This window comes from Lichenostomus cassidix, chromosome 3, assembly GCF_008360975.1.
Source record: "Lichenostomus cassidix isolate B80296 chromosome 3, HeHo_3.0, whole genome shotgun sequence".
Classification (NCBI taxonomy): domain Eukaryota; kingdom Metazoa; phylum Chordata; class Aves; order Passeriformes; family Meliphagidae; genus Lichenostomus; species Lichenostomus cassidix.
In genome coordinates, this window is record NC_139483.1 from 111,798,539 (window position 1) to 111,821,729 (window position 23,191).

A 23,191-nucleotide genomic window follows, 5' to 3' on the forward strand; every position below is an offset into this window, starting at 1 on the left:
AATGAGATACAAGGAAAAAATGGGAAGCAGAGGAGATGAGATGCAGGGAAAAAATGGGATACGGGGAAAATGGGATGAAGGGGGAAATGGGATGCAGGGAAAAACGGGATACAAGAGAGATGGGATACAGGGGAAAAAAGGGGATGCAGGGAAAGTGGGATGCAGGGCAAAAATGGGAATCAGGGAAAAATTGGGAGTCAGAGGAGATGGGATTTAGGGACAATGGGCTACACGAAAAAAATGGGAAGCAGAGGAGATGGGATGCAGGGAAAAAATGGGATGAGGAGGAGATGAGATACAGGGAAAGTGGGATGCAGAGAAAATGGGAAGCAGGTAGATGGGATACAGGGGAAAAATGGGATGAAGGGAATGGGATGGAGGGAAAATGGTGAGCAGGGGAGAAGGGATATGAGGGAAAAATGGGATGCAGGGGGAAAATGGGATACATAGAAAAATGGGATGCAGGGAAAATGGGAATCAGAGGAGATGGGATACAAGAAACAAATGGGATGCAGGGAAAATGGGATGAAGGGGGAAATGGGAAGCAGGGGGAAAAAAGGGAAGCAGAAGAGATGGGAAGCAGGGAAAATGGGATGCAGGAAAAAAATGGGAATCAGAGGAGATGGGATACAGGGGAAATGGGATGTAGGGAAAATGAGATGTGAGGGAAAAATGGGATGCAGGGGAGATGGGAAGCAGGAGAAACGGGATACGAGAGAGATGAGATGCAAGGGAAATGGGGATGTGGGGAAAATGGGAAGCAGGGAAAAAATGGGATGCAGGGGGAGATGGGAAGAAGGGAAAATGGGATACAAGAGAGATGGGATGTGGGAGCAGATGGGATGCGGGGAAAATGGGATGCAGGAGGAATTGGGATGTTGATGGAATGCAGGGGGAGATGGGATGCACAGGAAAATGGGAAGCCCAGGAAAATGGGATGCAGGTGGAGATGGAATGCTGGGAAAATGGGAAGCAGGAGAAGATAGGATGTGGGAGGAGATGGGAAGCAGGAGAAACAGGATGCAGGTGGAGATGGGAAGCACAGGAAAACGGGATGCAGGGGGAGATGGAATTCCGGGATAGATGGGATCTGGGAAAATGGGATGCAGAGGAGGTGGGACACAAGGAAAACGGGATGCAGGGAAAAAATGGAATGCAAGAGAGATGGGATGCAGGGGAAGAAAGGGGATGCAAGGAAAAATGGGAGTCAGGGAAAAACTGGGAATCAGGGGAGATGGGATACAAGGGAAAATGAGATGCAGGGAAAATGGGAAGTGAGGGAAAATGGGATAGAGGAGATGGGATGCAGGGAAAAAAATGGAATACGGGGGGGAAATGGGATGCAAAGGAGATGGGATACAGGGAAAATGGGATGCAGGGAAAAAATGGGATAGAGGGGAAAATGGGAAGCAGAGGAGATGGGATACAAGAGAGATGGGATGCAGGGAAAATGGGATGAAGGGAGAGATGGGAAACAGGGAAATGGGATGCAGGGGGAAAATGGGATGCAGGGAAAATGGGATACAAGATAGACAGGATGCAGGGAAAATGGGATGCAGGAGAAATTGGGATGTAGATGGAATGCAGGGGGAGATGGGATGCAGGTGGCGATGGGAAGCACAGAAAAATGGGAAGCAGGTGGAGATGGAATGCTGTGAAAATGGGATCCAGGAAAATGGGATGCAGGTGGGGATGGAATGCCGGGAAAATGGGATGGAGACGAGGAGGGAAACAGGGAAAATGGGATACAGGTGGAGCTGGGAAGTGTGGGGGGAAAAACGGGATTCAGGTGGAATTGAGAATGAGGGGAAATGGGATGCAGGGAAGAGGGAATGTGGGAGGAGATGGGAAGCAGGAGGAGATGGGAGGCGGGAAAAATGGGATGCAGGGGGAGATGGAATGCTGGGAAAATGGGATCCGGGAAAATGGGATCCAGGTGGAGATGGAATGCTGGGATATCTGGGATCCAGGAAAATATGGGATATGGGAAGCAGTGGGATGCAGGTAGGATGGAATCCAGGGATTCCGTGATTCCCTCGGGAATGGGATATCGGGAATCTGCCTCAGCCCTGCTCCCGAATCCTCCCACTCGAGTTTTCCCAGTCTGGAAAAGCGGGAATAACCGCCTGGAGCAGGGAATAATCCCACGTGGGAGTCGGACAGGCAGGAATTCGATGGGATCTGAGGGATCCTGGGAATGTTTCCAGCTGCCCTTGGAAGCTCCCGGGAGCAGCGGGAAGGGTTTGGGATCCCCTGGGAGAGAGATGAGCTGCTCTATCCCTGCTCCAAGCTTTTTCTGGAATGTTCTGTCCTATCCGGGAATGGGAAAAGGGCAGAGGCTGGAGCTTGGCTCTGATCACCATGGGAATTCCAGGATTTTTGTGGTGCTGGATGAGGCTGGAGCCAGGCTGGGAGAGCTGGGGATGCTCAGCTGGAGAAGGGAAGGATCCAGGGAATGCTCAGAGCCTTTTCCAGAGCTTTCCAGGAGCTCCAGGAGAGCTGGAGAGGGATTTGGGAAAAGGGATGGGAAACAGGGAATGGCTTCCCAGTGGGAAAGGGGAGCTTGGGCTGGGATGTTGGGAAGGAATTGCTGGCTGGGCTGGAATTCCCAGGGAAGCTGTGGCTGCCCCTGGATCCCTGGGAATGTCCAAGGAGGGATTTGGATCATCCCATGGGATTGGAATGGGATTTATGGGATTGAAGCTCCATGGATCCCAAACCATTCTGGAATTCTGGGCTCAAGGACACTCGGAATCCATCCAGAGGGATTTTGCTGGAATTCGGGGATGGCAAAGGGCAGGGAGATCCTTGCTGGAGTGCCGAGATTCCCAGGGAAGCTCCTCGATCCCGAAATTCCTTCCCAGGATGGATCCAACCTCAGGCTGGGAGAGCTGGGAATGGAGGGAATTCCCTGGGAAAGGGGAGATTGCTTGGGATTTGGGAAGGAATTCCCAGTTGGGCTGGAATTCCCGGATATTCCTGGATCCCTGGGAATGTCCAAGGATGGATTTGGATCCCCCTGGGATCATGGGAAGTGCCAGGGCTGGAATGGGATGGGATTTGAGGTCTTTTCCCACCCGAACCATTCCAGGATTCCGAGCGTGTCAGGATGCTCGGATCCCTTGGGAATCTCCCATTCCCGGTTTTTCCAGCGGGAATTCGCTGATCCCGGTGGGACTGCAGTGGGAGCTGCGGGTGCCGCTCCGGCTGTTCCCCGGGAAACGGAGCGACGATCCCATGAGTCACAGGAACACCTGCATGGATCGGGAGGGACTGGAATGCCGGGAATGGTGACTCAGCCCGCGATCGGAGCTCCAATCCCGGGATTTGGGTTTCCCTGGAGCCACCGGGGTGGCTCCGGGTTGGATGCTGGGGTGAGGGGTTGGAGCTCGGGACATGCTGCGGGGTCACTGCTGTGCCCCATTCCCAAAATTCCTGCGGGATTCCCGAGTCCTGGGTCACCTCTGTGCCCCATTCCCAAAATTCCTGCGGGGTTCCCGAGTCCTGGGTCATTGCTGTGCCCAGTTTCCAAAATTCCTGCAGGATTTCCGATTCCCGGATCACCTCTGTTCCCCCATTCCCAAAATTCCTGCAGGATTCCTGAGTCCTGGATCACCTCAGTCTCCCCATTCCCAAAATTCCTGCAGGATTCCTGTGTCCCATTCCCCCAGCTGAGTCCTGGATCATCACTGTTTCCCATTCCCAAAATTCCTGCAGGATTCCCACATCCCATTCCCCCAGGTGAGTCCTGGATCACCGCAGTCTCCCCATTCCCAAAATTCCCGCAGGATTCCCGTGTCCCGTTCCCCCAGCTGAGTCCCAGGTCACCCATTCCCAAAATTCCTGCAGGATTCCCGTATCCCATTCCCCCAGGTGAATCCCAGGTCACCACTGTCCCATTCCCAAAATTCCTGCAGGATTCTCGTGTCCCATTCCCCCAGGTGAGTCCCAGGTCACCTCTTCCTAAATTTCTTGCAGGATTTCCATGTCCCATTCCCCCAGGTGAGTCCCAGGTCACCCATTCCCAAAATTCCTGCAGGATTCCCGTATCCCATTCCCCCAGGTGAGTCCCAGGTCACCCATTCCCTAAATTCCTGCAGGATTTCCACATCCCATTTTCCCAGCTGGGTCCTGGACCACCGTATTCTCCCCATTCCCAAAATTCCTGCAGAATTCCTGAGTCCTGGATCACCTCTGTGTCCTACTCCCAAATTCCTGCAGGATTCCTGTGTCCCGTTCCCCCAGCTGAGTCCTGGATCACCACAGTCTCCCCATTCCCAAAATTCCTGCAGGATTCCCACATCCCATTCCCCCAGGTGAGTCCCAGGTCACCTATTCCTAAATTTCCTGCAGGATTTCCATGTCCCATTCCCCCAGATGAGTCCCAGGTCACTCATTCCCAAATTCCTGCAGGATTCCCACATCCCATTTTCCCAGCTGGGTCCTGGACCACCACAGTCCTGCCATTCCCAAAATTCCCGCAGGATTCCCATGTCCCATTCCCACTCGGCAGAGGCGCTTTTGGATTCTGGAATCAGTTGTGGGATCTGGGATTTGCGGTTCGGAGAGGAGACGGAATTCCAGCGGCTCTGCCTAAAACCGCACTGGGAACATCCAAACTGGTGCCAGTTTTGGGTCCCAATGCCAGTTCTGGGTCCCGGTGCCGGTCCTGAGTTGGGTGCCTGTGGTGGGTGCTGGGTCCCGGTCCCGGTGCCAGCTCCGGTTCTGGGTGCCGATGCCAGTTCTGGGTGCCGGTCCCGGTCCCGGTGCCAGTTCTGGGTGCCAGCGTTGGGTCCTGGTGCCGATTCTGGGTTCCGTTTCCAGTTCTGGGTGTCTGTCTCGGTTCCGGTGCCAGTGTCACTGCCAGGCGCCGGTTCCGGTTGTCTGTCCCAGTGCCGGTGCCACTGCTGGGTGCTGGTTCTGGGTCCTGGTCCCGGTTCTGGTGTCACTATTGGGTGCCGGTCCCAGTTCTGGTGTCACCATTGGGTGCCGGTCCCTGTTCTGGTGTCACTACTGGGTGCCGGTCCCGGTTCTGGTGTCACTGTTGGGTGCCAGTCCCGGTTCTGGTGTCACTACTGGGTGCCAGTCCCGGTTCTGGTGTCGCTATCGGGTCCCGGTGCAGCTGTAGGGTGCCAGTCGTGGTTCTGGGTCCTGGTCCCGGTGCTGGTGCCGCTGTCGGGTCTCTGTCCCTGTTCTGGGTGCCAGTCCCTGTCCCGGTTCTGGGTGCCGGTTCCGGTACCAGTCCCGGTTCAGGGTCCCCATTCTGGGTGCCGGTGCTGGTTCTGGGTGCCAGTCCCGGTCCCGGTTTGGGGTCTCCGCGATCCCGGTTCTGGGTGCCGGTGCCGGTTCTGGGATACCTGTGCCGGGTGCCACTTCGGGGTCCCGGTGCCCGTCCTGGTGCTGGTCCCGCTGTCGGGTCACGGTCCCGGTTCTGGGTGCCGGTTCTGGCTGCCAGTCCCGGCTCTGGATGCCGGTGTCGGTTCCGGTCTCGGTCCCGGTGCCGGTTCTGGGTCCCGGTTCTGGGTGCCAGTCCCAGTCCCAGTGCCAGTCTCGGTGCCAGTCCCGGTTCCGGTCCGGGTCCCGGTGGCTGTGCCGGGTGCCAGTCCCAGTCTCGGTGCCAGTCCCGGTTGCGGTCTCGGTTCCGGTCCCGGTGCCAGTCTCGGTGCCAGTCCCGGTCCCGGTCCCGGTGCCGGTCTCGGTGCCAGTCCCGGCGCCAGTCTCGGTGCCGGTTCCGGTGCCGGTCCCGGTGCCTGCGCCTGCCGCCGGTCGCTCTGCGCACCCGTGTCGGTCACAGCAGGAAGCGCCGCCCGCGCGGGCTCGGCGAGGGGACAGCGGCGACAGCGGGGCCTCCCCGGGGCGACAGCGGCGACAGCAGCGACAGCGGCGACAGCCACCAGCGCTCCGTGAGTGCCGCGCGCCTCCCGCGGCCCGGGAATTCCCGGGAATGCCGCCGGACGAGCCCCTCACCTGCGGGAGGAGGCGGGCGCGGGGCGGATCCCGGAGAGCTCATCCCGGACCATTCCCGCCGGGAATTCCCGCCCGGATCGGCGCGCGGGGCGGCAGGGGGTCCCGGAGTGTCGCCGCGGTGTCACCCGGGGTCGGGCTCGGGGACAGAGCCCGCGGGGGCGACAGCGGGACAGGGGAACCGAACTTGTCCCGGAGGCACCGGGGAACTTCCTGGTGCGGGAGGCCCGCGGGGACTTTTCCGGGTGTCACCGGCGGGAGAAGGCGACACGAGGGGACAGCGGGGCGACACCGGGGGGACACGGAGGGGACAGGGAGGGGACGTTGGTGGCGGCGGTGGCAGCGCCGGGCTCGGTTTCGTTTCCTCGGCGTCCCCGTGCCCGGGGTTGCGTCACGGAGAGAGGGGACAGAGCCCGGGAAGTGTCCCCGAGGCGGAGGGGAGGTGACAGGGATGGGAAGGGGTGACATCCTGACCGCCTTGTCACCTCCTGGGACATTTTTCCAGCTTTTCCAGGGCTGGGACAGGTAGGGATGGGATGGGAAGGTGAGGCCAGGGGGGTTGGGAGGGAAGGATGGGATTGTCCTTCGTGGTCCTGAGGGGCTTGAGGGGACAGCGATGTCCCCTGGTGTCACCAGCTGTGGCCGTGAGGGACGGCGAGGTTCTTCCTGGGACATTTCGTGGGGTTTTCCCATGGGATTTTCCATGGGATGTTCCATGGGATATTCCATAGGATGATCCCTGAATTCCACCCCACTCCAGGGTTCCCCAGCAGGGCAGGGACACCGAGGGGACATCCAGCCCTGTCCCTGTCCCCGTGCCACCCCTTGGGAATGGCGCTGGCGGGGGAGAAAACCGGGAATGAAGAAAAAGCGGGAAAAAACCCCTTGGGAATGGGGCTGGGAGGAGACAGCCGGGAATGAAGAAAAAGCGGGGAAAAAACCCCAAAATTGAATATTTTCACCCCGCGCTCCCTGGAAATTCCCAGCTGCTCTCATCCCAGTTCCCAAGGGTTGGATTTGGGATCGTTCCCACCCACCTGGAGGATCCCTCTGACCCCAAAGCGATCCGGGTTGTTTTGGATTGGGATTGGCGCGGATGGGGACGGGAAGGGCCGAGGTGGGGGAGGTGACCCGGCTGTCCCCACACGGCTCTTGTGGCCACCTGGGGAGGGGAGGTGGCCCCCAGTGGCCCCAGCATTGTGCAGAGGATGTGGCTTCTTCAGAGCGCCCGGCGGGTGGAAAGAACAGAAAACCCCAAAACTAAGTTGAAAAAAAATCCCCAAAACTAAGGTGTAAAAAAAACCCCAGAGAATGAAAAAATCCCAAAGGGGGTTGGGGTGGGAGGAGCTTAAATCCCATCCTGGTGAGACTCCGACAGATCCCAGGGAGATCCAAATCCATCCTTGGACATTCCCAAGGATCCAGGAATATCCGGGAATTCCAGCCCAGCCAGGAATCCCTTCCCAAATCCCGAGCAATCTCCCGTTTCCCAGGGAATTCCCTCCATTCCCAGCTCTCCCAGCCTGAGATTGGATCCATCCTGGGAAGGAATTTCGGGATCGAGGAGCTTCCCTGGGAATCTCGGCACTCCAGCAAGGATCTCCCTGCCCTTTGCCATCCCCGAATTCCAGCAAAATCCCTCTGGATGGATTCAGAGTGTCCTTGATCCCAGAATCCCGGACTGGTTTGGATGCATGGATTTAAATCCCATCCCATTCCCACATTTCCCACGATCCCAGGTGGATCCAAATCCATCCTCGGACATTCCCAGAGATCCAGGGACAGCCACAGCTTCCCTGGGAATTCTCTGCCAGGGAAGGATTCCCTCCTGTCCGGCGACTCCTCATTCCCTCTTCCCCTTGGAAAACCAAATTCCAGCTCCGAGCATTCCCTGGATCCTTCCCCCTCTCCAGCCGGGCATTCCCAGCTCTCCGGAACACCTCGGGAATGTTTCCCTCTGGAATAACTCCGGTTCCCGGCTGGGTTTAATCGTTAACCGGAGCTCCGCCCGGCTCGGATCCAGGAGCAGCCGGATGAGGAATTCCACATTCCAGCGGCTCGGCCGCACCTTTGCTCCCGGGAAAACCCGACCCGGGGCGATCCTTCCCCCCGGAATCCTCGGGAATGCTGGAATTTGGGATCGGCCGATTCCCCATCCCGGTTTTTTTCTGGGGAAGGGAGAGCTGGAGTTGTTTTCCCTCCTGATCCAGGGGTGGCTTTTTAAGAGGGTTTGGGGTTTTTTGGGGGTTTTTTGCTCTGGAAATGGAGGAGAGAATGGATCTAGATCGGGGTGGGGTGGAGGTGACACGCTGGGGGTGACAGGGATGTGGAGGTGTCACGCTGGGGGTGACAGGGATGTGGAGGTGTGACTGTGGAGGTGACAAGGACACTCACTGTGTCACTGTGGAGGTGACAGGGACATGGAAGTGTTGACATGGGGGTGACAAAAATACAGGGACACTATTCTGAGGGGTGAAAAGGACACAGAGGTGTCACTGTGGAGGTGACAAGGACACTGGGACACTGAGGGTGACAAGGAGACAGGGACAGTGGGGGCGACAAGGACATGGAGGTGTCACTGTGGAGGTGACAAGGACACAGAGATGTTGTTCTGGAGGTGACAGGGACACAAGTTCTGCTCTGGAAGTGACGCCACACAGGTGTCACTGTGGAGGTGACAGGGACATGGAGGTGTCACTGTGGAGGTGACAAGGAAATGGAGACACCACTCTGGGGGTGACAGGGTCACAGAGGTGTCACTGTGGGGGTGACAAGGACATTGAGGTGTCACTGTGGAGGTGACAGGGACACCCAGGTGTTGCTGTGGAGGTGACAAGGACACAAATGTTCTGGAGGTGACAAGGACACAGAGATGTTGTTCTGGAGGTCACAAGGACACAAGTCCTGCTCTGGAAGTGATGGCCACAGAGGTGTCGCTGTGGAGGTGACAGGGACATGGAGGTGTCACTGTGGAGGTGACAGGGACATGGAGACATTGTTCTGGAGGTGACAAGGACATGGGAGCATTGCTCTGGAAGTGCTGATGACACCAAGAGGTTCAGGACACAGGTCCTGGTCAAGAAGTGATGGGGACACAGGTGTCCCTCTGGAGGTGACAGGGACACAGAGGTGTCCCTAAGGAGGTGATGGAGACACAGATGGCTCTGGAGGTGACAGGGACAGGGAGGTGTCCCTAAGGAGGTGATGGAGACACAGATGGCTCTGGAGGTGACAGGGACAGGGAGGTGTCCCTAAGGAGGTGATGGGGACACAGATGGCTCTGGAGGTGACAGGGACAGGGAGGTGTCCCTAAGGAGGTGATGGGGACACAGGTGTCCCTCTGGAGGTGACAGGGACATGGAGGTGTCCCCAAGGAGGTGATGGGGACACGGATGGCTCTGGAGGTGACAGGGACAGGGAGGTGTCCCCAAGGAGGTAATGAGGACATGGATGTCTCTGGAGGTGACAGGGACACGGAGGTGTCCCCAAGGAAGTGATGGGGACACAGATGTCCCTCTGGAGGTGACAGGGACAGGGAGGTGTCCCCAAGGAGGTGATGGGGACAGAGGTGTCCCTCTGGAGGTGACAAGGACACAGAGGTGTCCACATGGCAGTGACAATGACATGGGCGTTGCTCTGGGCATGGTGGGGACATCCTTTGTCACTTTCCTTTTCCCCCTTTTCCCCCCCTTTTCCCCTCTTTTTCCCCTTTTTCCCCCTTTTTCCCCTTTTCCCCCCTTTTTTCCCTTTTCCCCCCTTTTTTCCCCCCTTTTTCCATCTTTTTTCCCCCTCTTTCCCCCTCTTTCCCCCTATTTTCCCTTTTTCCCCCTTTTCTCCCCTTTTTTTCCTTCTTTTCCCATTTTTCCCATTTCCCCCCCTTTTTACCTTTTTTCCCCTTCTTTTCCCTTTTTCCCCATTTCCCCCCTTTTTTTTTTTCATTTTCCACCCTTTTTTCCCATTTTTCCCCTTTCCCTTCTCCCCTCCCCTCTCCCTCCCTTCCCCACCCCTCCAGGATATCCCAATCCCAATGGTCATTCCCACAGGGAAGGGATGCTCTGGGATATCCTAATCCCACTCCTAATCCCAATCCCAATCCCAATCCCGATGGTCACTCCTGCAGGGAAGGGATGCTCTGGGATATTCCAATCCCAATCCCAATGGTCATTCCCACAGGGAAGGGATGCTCTGGGATATCCCAATCCCAATCCCAATGGTCATTCCCACAGGGAAGGGATGCTCTGGGATATCCCAATCCCAATCCAAATCCCAATCCCAATGGTCATTCCCACAGGGAAGGGATGCTCTGGGAGATCCCAATCCCAATCCCAATCCCAATGGTCACTCCCACAGGGAAGGGATGCTCTGGGATATCCCAATCCCAATCCCAATCCCGATGGTCATTCCCACAGGGAAGGGATGCTCTGGAATATCCCAATCCCAATCCCAATCCCAATCCCGATGGTCATTCCCACAGGGAAGGGATGCTCTGGGATATCCCAATCCCGATGGTCACTCCTGCAGGGAAGGGATGCTCTGGGATATCCCAATCCCAATCCCAATGGTCATTCCCACAGGGAAGGGATGCTCTGGAATATCCCAATCCCAATCCCAATCCCAATCCCGATGGTCATTCCTACAGGGAAGGGATGCTCGGCCCCTAACGCCCCCGGTGTCCTGAGGATGACCACCATTCCTGACCCCCTGGGTCGCCCCCGGAGCAGCTCTTCCCGCAGCCTCCCCGGGATGCTGGAGGCCATGGGGACTCCGGACGCGGATCGGGATTGGGATCGGGATAAGGAGGAGATGAGGATCCTCAAGGTTTGCTTCTACAGCAACAGCTTCAACCTGGGCAAGAACTTCAAGCTGGTCAAGTGCTCCGTGGCCACCGAGATCCGGGTAGGTGGGAACAGATGGAACTGGGGAAAATGACTGGGAAAATGGGGAAAAAGTGAGGAAAAGAGGGAAAAAGTGAGGAAAATAGGGGAAAAGTGGGGAAAAGAGGGAAAAAGTGGGGAAAAAGTGAGGAAAAGAGGGGAAAAGTGGGGAAAAGAGGTGAAAAAAATGGGGGGAAAGGAGGGAAAAAGAGTGAGAAAGAGTGGGAAAAAGGACAGGGAAAAGGTGGGAGAAACAGGGAAAAAACGGGGAAAATAGGGAAAAATAACAGGGAAAAACAATGGGGAAAAGGAGTGATAAAATGGGAGGAATGGGGAAAAGTAGGAGGAACAGGGAAAAAGAGGGAAAAAGTGGGGAAAACAACAGGGAAAAGTGGAAGAGGGAAAAAATGGGGAAAATAGGGAAAAACAACAGAAAATGTGGGAAAAACGATGGGAAAAGCAGCAGAGAAAAGAGGGAGAAAGAGGGAAAACAAACAGGGAAAAAGGTGGGGAAAATAGGGAAAAGGTGGGAGAAATGGGAAAAGTGGGAGAAGGTGTGAGAAACAGGAAAAAATGGGAAAACAGGAGAAAAGTGGGAGAAACAGGGAAAAAGTGGGAGAAACAAGGAAAAAGTGGGGAAAAAAGTGGAGAAAACACGGAAAAGGTGAGAAAAAGGGAAAAAGTGGGAAAGAGTGGGGAAAAGGTGGGAAAAGTAGAGAAAATGACAGGGAAAACAGGGAAAAAGTGGGAAAGAGCAGGGAAAAGGAGGGGAAAGGGGGGGAAAAGGAGGAAAAAAGAAGGGGAAAAGAAAAAGGGGGAAAAAGGGGGAATGGCAGGATTGGGAACGGCGGGATTGGGAATGTGGGATTGAGAATGGCGGGATTGGGAATGCGGGGTTGGGAATGTGGGATTGGGAATGCGGGGTTGGGAATGTGGGATTGGGAATGCGGGGTTGGGAATGTGGGATTGGGAATGGCGGGGTTGGGAATGTGGGATTGGGAATGGCGGGGTTGGGAATGTGGGATTGGGAATGTGGGATTGGGAATGCGGGATTGGGAATGCGGGATTGGGAATGGCGGGATTGGGAACGGCGGGATTGGGAACGTGGGATTAGGAATATGGGGTTGGGAATGGCGGGATTGGGAATGGCGGGATTGGGAATGGCGGGATTGGGAATATGGGGTTGGGAATAGGGGGTTGGGAATGGTGGGATTAGGAATGGCGGGATTGGGAATGTGGGGTTGGGAATGTGGGATTGGGAATATGAGGTTGGGAATGCGGGATTGGGAATGTGGGATTGGGAACGGCGGGATTGGGAACGGCGGGATTGGGAACGGCGGGGTTGGGAATGTGGGATTAGGAATATGGGGTTGGGAATGGCGGGATTGGGAATGTGGGGTTGGGAATGTGGGGTTGGGAATATGGGATTGGGAATGGCGGGACTGGGAATGGCGGGACCGGGAATGTGGGATCGGGAATGGCGGGACCGGGAATGTGGGATCGGGAATGTGGGATTGGGAATATGAGGTTGGGAATGTGGGATTGGGAATGCGGGATTGGGAATGGCGGGATTGGGAATGTGGGATTGGGAATGTGGGGTCAGGAATGTGGGATTAGGAATGTCGGATTGGGAATATGGCATTGGGAATGCGGGATTGGGAATGCAGGGTTGGTTTGGATCCCAGCTGGAATCGGATCAGGCTCTTTCCAGCCGCGTTTCCCACGCGGAGCTCCGCGGTTGTGGAGCACCAAAGGATGGAGAGGTTTGGAATTCTGGACCAGATGAGGTTTAAGGTTCATTCCCACCTGAATTCCATGAATCCATGATTTCTGCCCTTGGAGTGGGGATATGGAGCTGGGAGGACACCGGAAGGGGATTTTAGGGCAAATCCTTCATGGATACGCAGAGTTTGGGATCAGGAATGTGCTCCTCACCCTTCCTACCTGGAGTCCGGCAGATTCCCAGCTGGGAAAAGGGGTGTGGATTCTGGGAATTTGCTCATGGAGCTCTCCAAGGCTGGAGCTTCACTCCAGGGAAATTCGGATTTTCCTGGAAAAACTCATCCTTTTCCCGCTGTCTGGAGCTCACCGGGAGCTCGGCTGGGAATGTTGAGCTGGAGCAATTCCAGAGGAGATCATGGAGATCTCTGAGGAGATCCAGGCTGGGAGAGCTGGGAATGTGCGGCTGGAGAAGGGAAGGATCCAGGGAATGCTCAGAGCCTTTGCCAGAGCTTTCCAGGAGAGCTGGAGAGGGATTTGGGAAAAGGGATGGATGGACAGGAAACAGGGAATGGCTTCCCAGTGGGAAAGGGGAGATTTCTTGGGATTTTGGGAAGGAATTGCTGGCTGGGCTGGAATTCCCAGGGAAGCTGTGGCTGCCCCTGGATCCCTGGGAATGTCCAAGGATGGATTTGGATCCACCTGGGATCATGGAAGGTGTTGGAATTGGACCAGGATGGGATTGAAGGTCTTTCCCACCCAAACCATTCCATGACTCCATGACTCCATGACTCCACGATTCCATGATTCCACGTGTGGAATTTTCCCAGGAGGTGATCCGGTCCATCCTGCTGAGCGGCCGGATCGGGCCGGACATCCAGCTGGCCGAGTGCTACGGCCTGCGGCTCAAGCACGTCAAGTCGGACGAGATCCACTGGCTCCACCCGGACCTGACGGTGGGAGAAGTCCAGGAGAAATACGAGTGCCTCCACCTGGAAGCCGAGTGGAGGTGTGACCGCGGCGGTGGCCTCGTCCCTTTCCTTGTCCCCCCAAATTCCCCGCGGTGTCCTCACGGAGCGGGTTTTTCCAGGTACGACCTGCAGATCCGGTACCTTCCTGAGGATTTCATGGAGCGCTTCAAGGAGGACAGGACCACCTTGCTCTACTTCTACCAGCAGGTCAGGGTCACTCCAGGGGTCTCCAGGTCACATTCCGGCCCCGAAATTCCCGAGATTCCAAGGGTTTGTCACCCTGGGGTGGTGGTGGCCCTGTCCTGCTGGTGGATCTGGGAGGAGATCCAGCTGGGAATGTCCATGTCCCCGTCACTATTCCCTGTCACCATCCCCTAGTGACTATTCCCTGTCACCATATCATTGTCCCCATTCCCTGTCCCCATCCTTGTCACCATCCTCTGTCGCCATCCCTGCCACCATCCTTGTCACCATTCCCTGTCACCATCCCCTTCCACTTCTGTCCCCATCCTTGTCACCATCTCCCTGCCACCACCCCCTAGTGACCATCAGCCTGTCACCATCCCATTGTCACCATCCCTCTCGCAGTCTGTCCCCATTCCCTGTCAGTCCCTGTCACCATCCCCTGCCACCACCCCCTAGTGACCATTCCCTGTCCCCATTCCCTGTCACTGTCCCTGTCACCATCTCCCTGTCGCCACCCATGCCACCGTCCTTGTCACCATTCCCTGTCACCATCCCCTTCCACTTCTGTCCCCATCCTTGTCACCATCCCCTGTCCCCATCCTTGTCCCCATCCTTGTCACCATCCCCTGCCATCACCCCCTAGTGACCATCGCCCTGTCACCATCTCATTGTCCCCATTCCCTGTCCCCATCCCTGTCACTCTCTCTGTCCCCATCCCCTGTCACCATACCCTGCCACAATCCCCTGCCACCCCCTGTCACCATCCCCCAGTGACCATTTCCTGTCCCCATTCCCTGTCACGTCACCATCTCCCTGTCGCCATCCCTGCCACCATCCTTGTCACCATCCCCTTCCACTTCTGTCCCCATCCTTGTCCACATCCTTGTCACCATCCCCTGCCACCACCCCCCAGTGACCATTCCCTGTCACTGTCCCTGTCACCATCCCATTGTCACCATCCCTGCCACTGTCCCCTTTCACCATCTCTGCCATTCTTGCCACTGTGCCCTGTCACCATCCCTGGCACCTCTGGCCATTCCCACCACCATTCCTGCCACCATCCCCTGCCCACCCTGCTGTCCCCACTGTCCCCCTGGGTGTCCCCTGGGTGTCCATTGGGTGTCCCCCGGGTGTCCCCTGGGTGTCCCCTTGGTGACACACTGTCCCCACAGCTCCGCAGCGAGTACATGCAGAGCTACGCCAGCAAGGTCAGCGAGGGCATGGCGCTGCAGCTCGGCTGCCTCGAGCTCCGGTATGGCCCTGTGTCCCCTTGTCCCCATGTGTCCCCATGTGTCTCTGTGTGTCCCTGAGTCCCCATGTGTCCCTCTGTCCCCTTGTCGCCATCTGTCCCCATGTATCTCCATGTGTCCCTGTGTGTCCCCATGTCCTTGTGTCTCTGTGTCCCCTTGTCCTTGTGTCCCCTCTGTCCCCATGTTCCTGTGTCCCCTTGTCCCTCTGTCCCCACGTCCTTGCATCCCCATGTGTCCCTCTGTCCTCTCCTTGTGTCCCTGTGTCCTTGTTTCCCTCTGTCCCTGTCTTTGTGTCCTTGTGTCCTTGCGTCCTTGCGTCCCCATGTCCCTCTTTCCCTATGTCCCTCTGTGCCCCTGTCCTTCTGTCCCCATGTCCCTGTGTCCCTCTGTCCTTCTCTCCTTGTGTCCCTGTGTCCTTGTTTCCCTCTGTCCCTGTCTTTGTGTCCTTGTGCCCTTGTGTCCCCATGTCCCTCTGTACCCAAGTCCCTGTGTCCCCATGTCCCCGTGTCTCTGTGTCCCTCTGTCCTTCTCGTGTCCCTGTGTCTCTATGTCTGTTTTTGTGTCCCTGTGTCCCCATGTCCGTCTGTCCTTGTGTCCCTCTCTCCCTCCGTCCTTGAGTCCTTCTGTCCTTGTGTCCCCCTGTCTTTGTGTCCATGTCCCTCTGTGTCCCTCTGTCCCTGTGTCTGTATCCCTGTGTCCCTCTTGTGTCTCTCTGTCCCCATGTCCCTGTGTCCTTCTGTCTTTGTGTCCTTCTGTCCCCATGTCCCTGTATCCCCATGTCCTTCTCTCCTTGTGTCCCTCTGTCCTTCTGTCCCTTTGTCCCTCTGTCCTTCTCTCCTTGTGTCCCCATGTCCTTCTCTCCTTGTGTCCCCATGTCCTTCTGTCCCTGTGTCCCGTTGTCCCCATGTCCATGTGTCCCTCTGTCCTTCTGTCCTTGTGTCCCTGTGTCCCTCTGCTGCCATATCCCTGTGTCCCTCTGTCCTTCTGTCCCTTTGTCCCCATGTCCTTCTCTCCTTGTGTCCCCATGTCCTTCTCTCCTTGTGTCCCTCTGTCCCTGTGTCCCTCTGCTGCCATATCCCTGTGTCCCTCTGTCCTTCTCTCCTTGTGTCCCTGTGTCCCCATGTCCCCGTGTCCCTGTGTTCCTCTCTCCCCATGTCCCTGTGTCCCTCTGGCCTTCTCTCCTTGTGTCCCCGTGTCCCCATGTCCCCGTGTCCCTCTGTCCCCATGTCCCTCCTGTTCCCTTTGCTGCCATGGGAGGGCTGGGGGATGGGAATGGGAATGGGATGGGGAAGAGGTGGGAAGGTCCAGATCTTCTGGAGGTGGTGGGAGAGACATGGAGGGACATGGAGGGACGTGGGGACATCAGGGGGACATGGAGGGACATGGGGGATGTGGGGACATCAGGGGGACATGGAGGGACATGGGGGACGTGGGGACATCAGGGGGACATGGGGGATGTGGGGACATTGGGGGGACATGGAGGATGTGGGGACACAGAGGGACATGGGGGATATGGTGACATGGAGGACATGGGGGACGTGGGGACATAGAGGGACATGGGAGATGTGGGGACATGGAGGGACACGTGTCACCAGCCGATGTCCCTGTCCCTCGGTCCCACAGGAGGTACTACAAGGACATGCCCCAGAACGCCTTGGACAAGAAATCCAACTTCGAGTTCCTGGAGTGAGTCTGGGCCTGGAGCCTCCACCGCAGCCCAGCAGGGACCTGCTGGTGGCCTTCGTCATCCTCCTTCTGCTCCTCAGCTTCCCACCGTTCATCATCCTTCTGTGGCTTCTCATCTTCATCATCTTCATCATCTTCATCATCTTTCTCATCCTCCCACAGCTCCTCATCCTCCCACAACGTCTCATCCTTCTCCTCCCCCCACAATTTCTCCTTCTCCTCCCTCTGTTCCTCATCTTCTCATGGTTCCTCATCCTCCTCCAGCTCATCCCATGGCTTCTCATCCTTCCATGACTTCTCATCCTCCTCAAATCCTCATCCTCCTCATCCTCCCACATCTCCTGATCTTCCTGCAGCTCCCCATTCTCCTGTAGTTCCTCATCCTCCCACAAGTCCTCCTCCTTCTCCTCCCTCTGCTCCTCATCTTCTCATGGTTCCTCATCCTCCTCCAGCTCAGCCCATGGCTTCTCGTCCTCCTCATCCTTCCATGGCTCCTCATCCTCCCACAGCTCCTCATCCTCCCACAGCTCCTCATCCTCCCACAGCTCCTCATCCTCCCATGGCTCCTCATCCTCCTCATCCTCTCACATCTCCTGATCTTCCTTCAGCTCCCCATTCTCCTGTAGTTCCTCATCCTCCCACAATTCCTCTTTCTCCTGCCTCTGTTCCTCATCTTCTCATGGTTCCTCATCCTCCTCCAGCTCACCCCATGACTTCTCATCCTCCTGTTCCTCATGCTCCTCATCCTTCCATGGCTCCTCATCCTCCAACCACTCCTCATCCTCCTCATCCACTTGTAGCTCCTCATTCTCCCACAGCTCCTTTTTCTGCCACAACTTCTCATCCTCCTCATCCTTCTCATATTCCCACATCTCCACATTCTCCTACATCTCCTCATCCTCCAACAGCTCCTCATCCTCCCACATTTTGTCATCTTCTGGCAGCTCCCCATTCTCCTGTAGCACCTCATCCTCCCATGGCTCCTCGTCCTCCTTATCCTCCCACAACTCCTCCTTCTCCTCCCTCTGTTCCTCATCTTCTCATGGTTCCTCATCCTCCTCCAGCTCTCGTCCTCCTTTAGTTCCTCATCCTCCTGCAGCTCCACATTCTCCTCAACTTCTCATCCTCCTCAGATCCACATCCTCCTCATTCCCCCACATCTTCTCACCCTCCTCATTGTCCCACATCTCCTCATCCACTTGTAGTTCCTCATCCTCCTATAGCTCCTTCTTCCACAACTTCTCATCCTCCACATCCTCCTCTTTTTCCCACATCTCATCCACTTGTAGCTCCTCATCCTCCTCATTTCCCCACAGCTCCTCATCTTCCTGCAGCTCCTTATTCTTCCACAACTTCTCATCTTTCTCAAATCCTCATCCTCCTCTTTTTCCCACATCTCCTCATCCACTTTTAGCTCCACATCCTCCTCCAGCTCCTCATCCTTGGAGAGGGAGATGGGAACCCTCCACCCCCTTTTCCCACCAGATCTCCCGTCAGCTCCCCCTTCCCTCGGTCTCCTCCATCCCACTCCCCCCAGAACCCTCACACCTCCCCAGGATTGGGAATTCCTGCTGACATTCCCGCAATTCTCTGCTCCGCAGGAAGGAGGTGGGGCTGGACCTGTTCTTCCCCAGCCAGATGCAGGAGAACCTGAAGGTGAGGGACACGGGTGGGACATGGGTGGGACACCTGGGGGCACCTGTGACCATGCACCTGGGTGTGTCCATGTGTGTCCCTGTGTGTCCCTGTGTGTCCATGTCCCTGTATCTGTGTGCATCCCCATGTACCTGTGTCCATGTGTGTCCATGTCCCTGTATCCGTGTGCATCCCCATGTCCCTGTGTCCATGTGTGTCCATGTCCCTGTGTCCATGTGTGTCCATGTCCCTGTATCCATGTGTGTCCATGTGTGTCCATGTGTGTCCATGTGTGTCCATGTGTGTCCATGTGTGTCCATGTGTGTCCGTGTCCCTGTATCTGTGTGCATCCCCATGTACCTGTGTCCATGTGTGTCCATGTGTGTCCATGTGTGTCCATGTCCCTGTATCTGTGTGCATCCTCATGTCCCTGAGTGTCCATGTGTGTCCCTGCGTGTCCATGCGTGTCCACATGTGTCCATGCATGTCCATGTCCCTGTATCCATGTGCATCCCCATATCCCCATGTGTCCATGCGTGTCCATGCATGTTCATGCACGTGCATGCGTGTCCATACATGTCCATGCGTGTCCATGTCCCTGTGTCCGTGTGCATCCCCATGTGTCCACGTGTGTCCACATGTGTCCATCCATGTCCATGTCCCTGTATCCATGTGAATACCCATATCCCTGTGCATCCCTGTGTGTCCATATGCCTGTATCCATGTGCATTCCCATGTCCCTGAGTGTCCATGTGTGTCCAGGCATGTGCATGTCCCTGTATCCATGTGAATCCCCATATCCCCATGTGTCCATGTGTGTCCATGCATGTCCATGCATGTTCATGTCCCTTTATCCATGTGAATGCCCATGTCCATGTGTGTCCATGTGTGTCCATGTGTGTCCATGTCCCTGTATCCATGTGCCTTCCCAAATCCCTATGTCCCTATCCCCACCCACGCTCCCGTGTTGATGTGTGTCTGTGTGTGTCTATGCGTGTCCGTGTGTATCCATGCATGTCCATGTGTATCCGTGTCCCATATCCACATGCATCCCCATAGCCCTGTGTCCCTATCCCCAGCCATGCTCCTATGTCCATGTGTGTCCATCTGTTCGTCTGTATGTATCCATGTGTATCTGTGTGTGTCCATGTGTGTCCATGTCCCGTATCCACGTGAATCCCCATATCCCTGTGTGTCCATGCGTGTCCATGTCCCTGTATCCATGTGCGTCCCCATATCCCTGTGAGTCCATGCATGTCCATATGTGTCCCTGTGTGTCCACGTCCCTGTATCCATGTGTGTCCCCATATCCCTGTGTCCATATCCCCACCCACACTCCCATGTCCATGTGTATCCATGCATGTCCATGTGTATCCATGTGTATCCATGTGTATCCATGTCCCATATCCATGTGCATCTCCATATCCCTCTGTCCCTATCCCCATCCATGCTCCTATGTCCATGCATGTCCATCCATGTGTCTGTGTGTGTCTGTGTGTATCTGTGTATATACATGTTCTGTATCCATGGGAATCCCCATATCCCCATGTATCCATGTGTGTCCATGTGTGTCCATGTCCCTGTATCTGTGTGCATCCCCATATACCTGTGTCCATGTGTGTCCATGTCCCTGTATCCATGTGCATCCCCATATCCCTGTGTGTCCATGTGTATCCGTGTGTGTCCATGTGTGTCCATGTCCCTGTGTGCCTTCCCAAATCCCTATGTCCCTATCCCCACCCACACTCCCGTGTCCATGCCTGTCCATGTGTATCCATGTGTGTCCATGTCCCGTATCCATGTGCATCCCCATATCCCTCTGTCCCTATCCCCATCCATGCTCCTATGTCCATGCGTGTCCATCCATGTGTCCCCATGTGTGTCCATGTGTGTCCATGTGTATCCATGTCGCGTATCCGTGTGAATCCCCATATCCCAGTGTGTCCATGTTCTGTATCCATGTGAATCCCCATATCGCCGTGTATCCATGTGTGTCCATGCGTGTCCATGTCCCCGTATCCACGTACATTCCCATACTCCTCTATACCCATACCCCACCCGTGTCCATCCGTGTGTCCGGCCCCATCCCGCTCCCCATCCCGCCGTTCCCGGATCCGACGCCGTGTCCCCGCGGGTGTCCCGGCAGCCGCGGCAGCTGCGGAAGATGATCCAGCAGACGTTCCAGCAGTACGCGCTGCTGCGGGAAGAGGAGTGCGTCCTCAAGTTCCTGCACACCCTGGCCACCTTCGCGCCCATCGACCAGGAGAGCTTCCGCTGCCAGCTCGTCGTGCGTGCTCGGGATGTGGGATTCGGGATGTGGGATAATGGGATGTGGGATACGGGATGTGGGATGTGGGATACGGGATGTGGGATGTGGGATGTGGGATGTGGGATAGGGGGATGTGGGATGTGGGATACGGGATACGGGATAGGGGATATGGGATATGGGATAATGGAATGTGGGATATGGGATAGGGGATATGGGATGTGGGATACGGGATATGGGATACGGGATATGGGATACGGGATGTGAGATATGGGATAGGTGATATGGGATGTGGGATATTGGATACGGGGTACAGGATGTGGGATACGGGATATGGGATACGAGATGTGGGATACGGGATATGGGATATGGGATGTGAGATACAGGATATGGGATAGGAGATATGGGATACGGGATGTGAGATACGGGATATGGGATATGGGATAAGTGATATGGGATATGGGATAAGTGATATGGCATATGGGATATGGGATAGGTGATACGGGATATGGGATATGAGATGTGGGATACGGGATATGGGATGTGGGAAATGGGATATGGGATGTGGGATAGGGGATATGGGATAATGGGATACGGGATGTGGGATATGGGATACGGGATATGGGATAATGGGAGACAGGATATGGAATGTGGGATATGGGATAAGGGATATGGGATACAGGATATGGGATACAGAATATGGGATATGGGATATAGGATACGGGATGGAGTGGGATGGAGTTGGGTGGGAGGGGATGGGTAAGTGGGATATTATGGGGATGAGATGGGATGGGATATGGGATATGGGATATGGGATATGGGATATGGGATGGGATGCAAGGGGGTGAGGTGGGGTGGAATAGGATGGGAGCAAAGGATTGGGATGGGATGAAAGTGCAGGATTTTGATTGTGGTAGGATGGCAGTGCAGGAGTATTGGGATGGGATGGCAGTGCAGGATTGGGTTGGGGTGGGATGTTATGGGGATGCAATGGGGTTGCCATGGAGATGAGGATGGGATGGCATCACATGGCATAGGATGGGATTGGGTGGGATGGAATGTTGTGAAGATGGTTGGGATGAGGCAGGATCGGGATGGGATGGAGTTGGGATGTTCTGGGGATGGATTGGGATGGGTTGGGCATTCTGGAGATGGTGTGGGATCAGGATGGAATGAATGGGGATGGGAATGGGATGGGGTTGGGATGGGATGGAATGGGGCCAGATGGGATGGGAATGAAGATGGGGATGGGATGGCTTTTCACAGCATGGGAATGGGAATGGGACTGGGACTGGGATGGGACCTGACCCTTGGGATGCTCCTCATCCCAACTTCCCTCTGCTCTGGCTGCCCCCAGCAAGGATGGAACATCACCGTGGATTTGGTCATCGGCCCCAAGGGCATCCGGCAGGTGACCAGCAAGGACGCCAAGGTGGGAATTCCGGGCTGGGAATTGGGGGGTTCCTAATCCGGAATCAGTGATTCAACTCAGCATGGATTTAATTCCCGACGGATTCCCCCTTCCCAGCCCACCTGCCTGGCGGAATTCCGGGACATCAAGTCCATCCGGTGCTCCAGAGTGGAGGATGACCAGGCTCTGCTGCAGCTGGGGCTCAGCGGAACCCCCCCGGTGAGGAGCTGGGAGAGAATTCCTGGGAATGCTGGGTGGGCTGGGTTGGATCCCTGGGGATCAGGCGGGATTTGTGGGATACTCCATCTCCAGCCCCCCAGGTGAGGATTTGGGGCATCCTGGGAATGCTGGGTGGGATGGTTGGGATGGATGGGATTGGTGGGATCCCTGTGGATGAGGCAGGATTTGCCAGAAGCTCCATCTCCAGCCCTGGTCAAGGGGAAATGATCCCCTAAAATTCAGGAATGTCCCTGTTCCCACCCTTTCCTGGGAATGCTCCTCCAGTGCTGGGAGTGCTGTTCTGGGGGTCTTGGGATGGTGGGAAGGATGATGGTGGAAAACTGGGATGGGCTATGGGGTGGGAGAAGGGCTGATCCATCGTCCCATCCCGGAATTCCCAAGTCCCTGGCGATCAAGACGTCGTCGCTGGCGGAGGCGGAAAACATGGCCGACCTCATCGACGGCTACTGCCGGCTCCAGGGGGGCTCGGAGACATCGCTCATCGTATTCCCGAGGAAAGGTGGGAATCTGGGGGTGGTGGGGTTGGGTTGGATGTTTTGGAGATGGGATGGAGATGGGATTGGGCAGGGTTGGGATGGGATTAGGATGGGATGGAGATGGGATGGGGATGGAGATGGGATTAGGATGGGATGGGGATGGAGATGGGATGGGATTAGGATGGGATAGGGATGGGATGGAGATGGGATGGGATTGGGATGGGATGGGATTAGGATGGGATTGGGATGAGATGGAGATGGGATGGGATTGGGATGGGATTAGGATGGGATGGGATTAGGATGGGATGGGGATAGGATGGAGATGGAATGGGATTGGGATGGGAGTAGGATGGGATAGGGATGGGATGGAGATGGGATGGGATTAGGATGGGATGGAGTTGAATGGGATAGGGATAGGGATAGGGATAGGGATAGGGATAGGGATGGGATGGAGATGGGATGGGATTAGGATGGGATGGAGTTGAATGGGATTGGGATGGAGATGGGATTGGC

General features: G+C 56.0%; 2 protein-coding genes and 2 pseudogenes across 3 annotated transcripts in view; 3 read left to right on the plus strand and 1 right to left on the minus strand.

The window, feature by feature from the left end:
- The first annotated feature begins 5,782 nt into the window (after positions 1–5,782).
- Positions 5,783–23,191, plus strand: part of PTK2B (protein tyrosine kinase 2 beta) — a 35,313-nt gene continuing 17,904 nt past the window's right edge. The window contains exons 1-11 of one of the 2 annotated variants that reach the window (XM_085057211.1): positions 5,783–5,903; positions 10,604–10,860; positions 13,388–13,566; positions 13,648–13,735; positions 14,887–14,966; positions 16,588–16,650; positions 18,252–18,306; positions 20,432–20,572; positions 21,909–21,983; positions 22,080–22,181; positions 22,584–22,701. In XM_085057211.1, the coding sequence (XP_084913337.1) occupies positions 10,645–10,860; positions 13,388–13,566; positions 13,648–13,735; positions 14,887–14,966; positions 16,588–16,650; positions 18,252–18,306; positions 20,432–20,572; positions 21,909–21,983; positions 22,080–22,181; positions 22,584–22,701 (1,117 nt within the window). In that variant the 5' untranslated portion in view covers positions 5,783–5,903; positions 10,604–10,644. Of the gene's footprint in view, positions 5,904–10,062; positions 10,861–13,387; positions 13,567–13,647; positions 13,736–14,886; positions 14,967–16,587; positions 16,651–18,251; positions 18,307–20,431; positions 20,573–21,908; positions 21,984–22,079; positions 22,182–22,583; positions 22,702–23,191 lie in introns of those variants that run through there. The other variant, XM_085057210.1, reaches the window with a different exon arrangement.
- Positions 15,287–16,514, plus strand: LOC146440518 (uncharacterized). Its single transcript, XM_085057422.1, has 3 exons — positions 15,287–15,304; positions 15,448–16,182; positions 16,491–16,514. Exons 1-3 carry the CDS (start codon positions 15,287–15,289, stop codon positions 16,512–16,514), a joined length of 777 nt encoding a protein of 258 aa, XP_084913548.1.
- On the minus strand, positions 16,762–17,522 carry LOC146440519 (uncharacterized; annotated as a pseudogene).
- LOC146440520 (uncharacterized) lies at positions 18,383–20,250 on the plus strand (annotated as a pseudogene).

Bases quoted from the DNA above. Each gene is read 5' to 3' on its own strand.
- LOC146440518 (XM_085057422.1), top strand. The intron at 16,183-16,490 runs GTCCCCATGTCC...GGTGACATGGAG, and splicing joins CCATGTCCCCGTGTCCCTCT to GACATGGGGGACGTGGGGAC.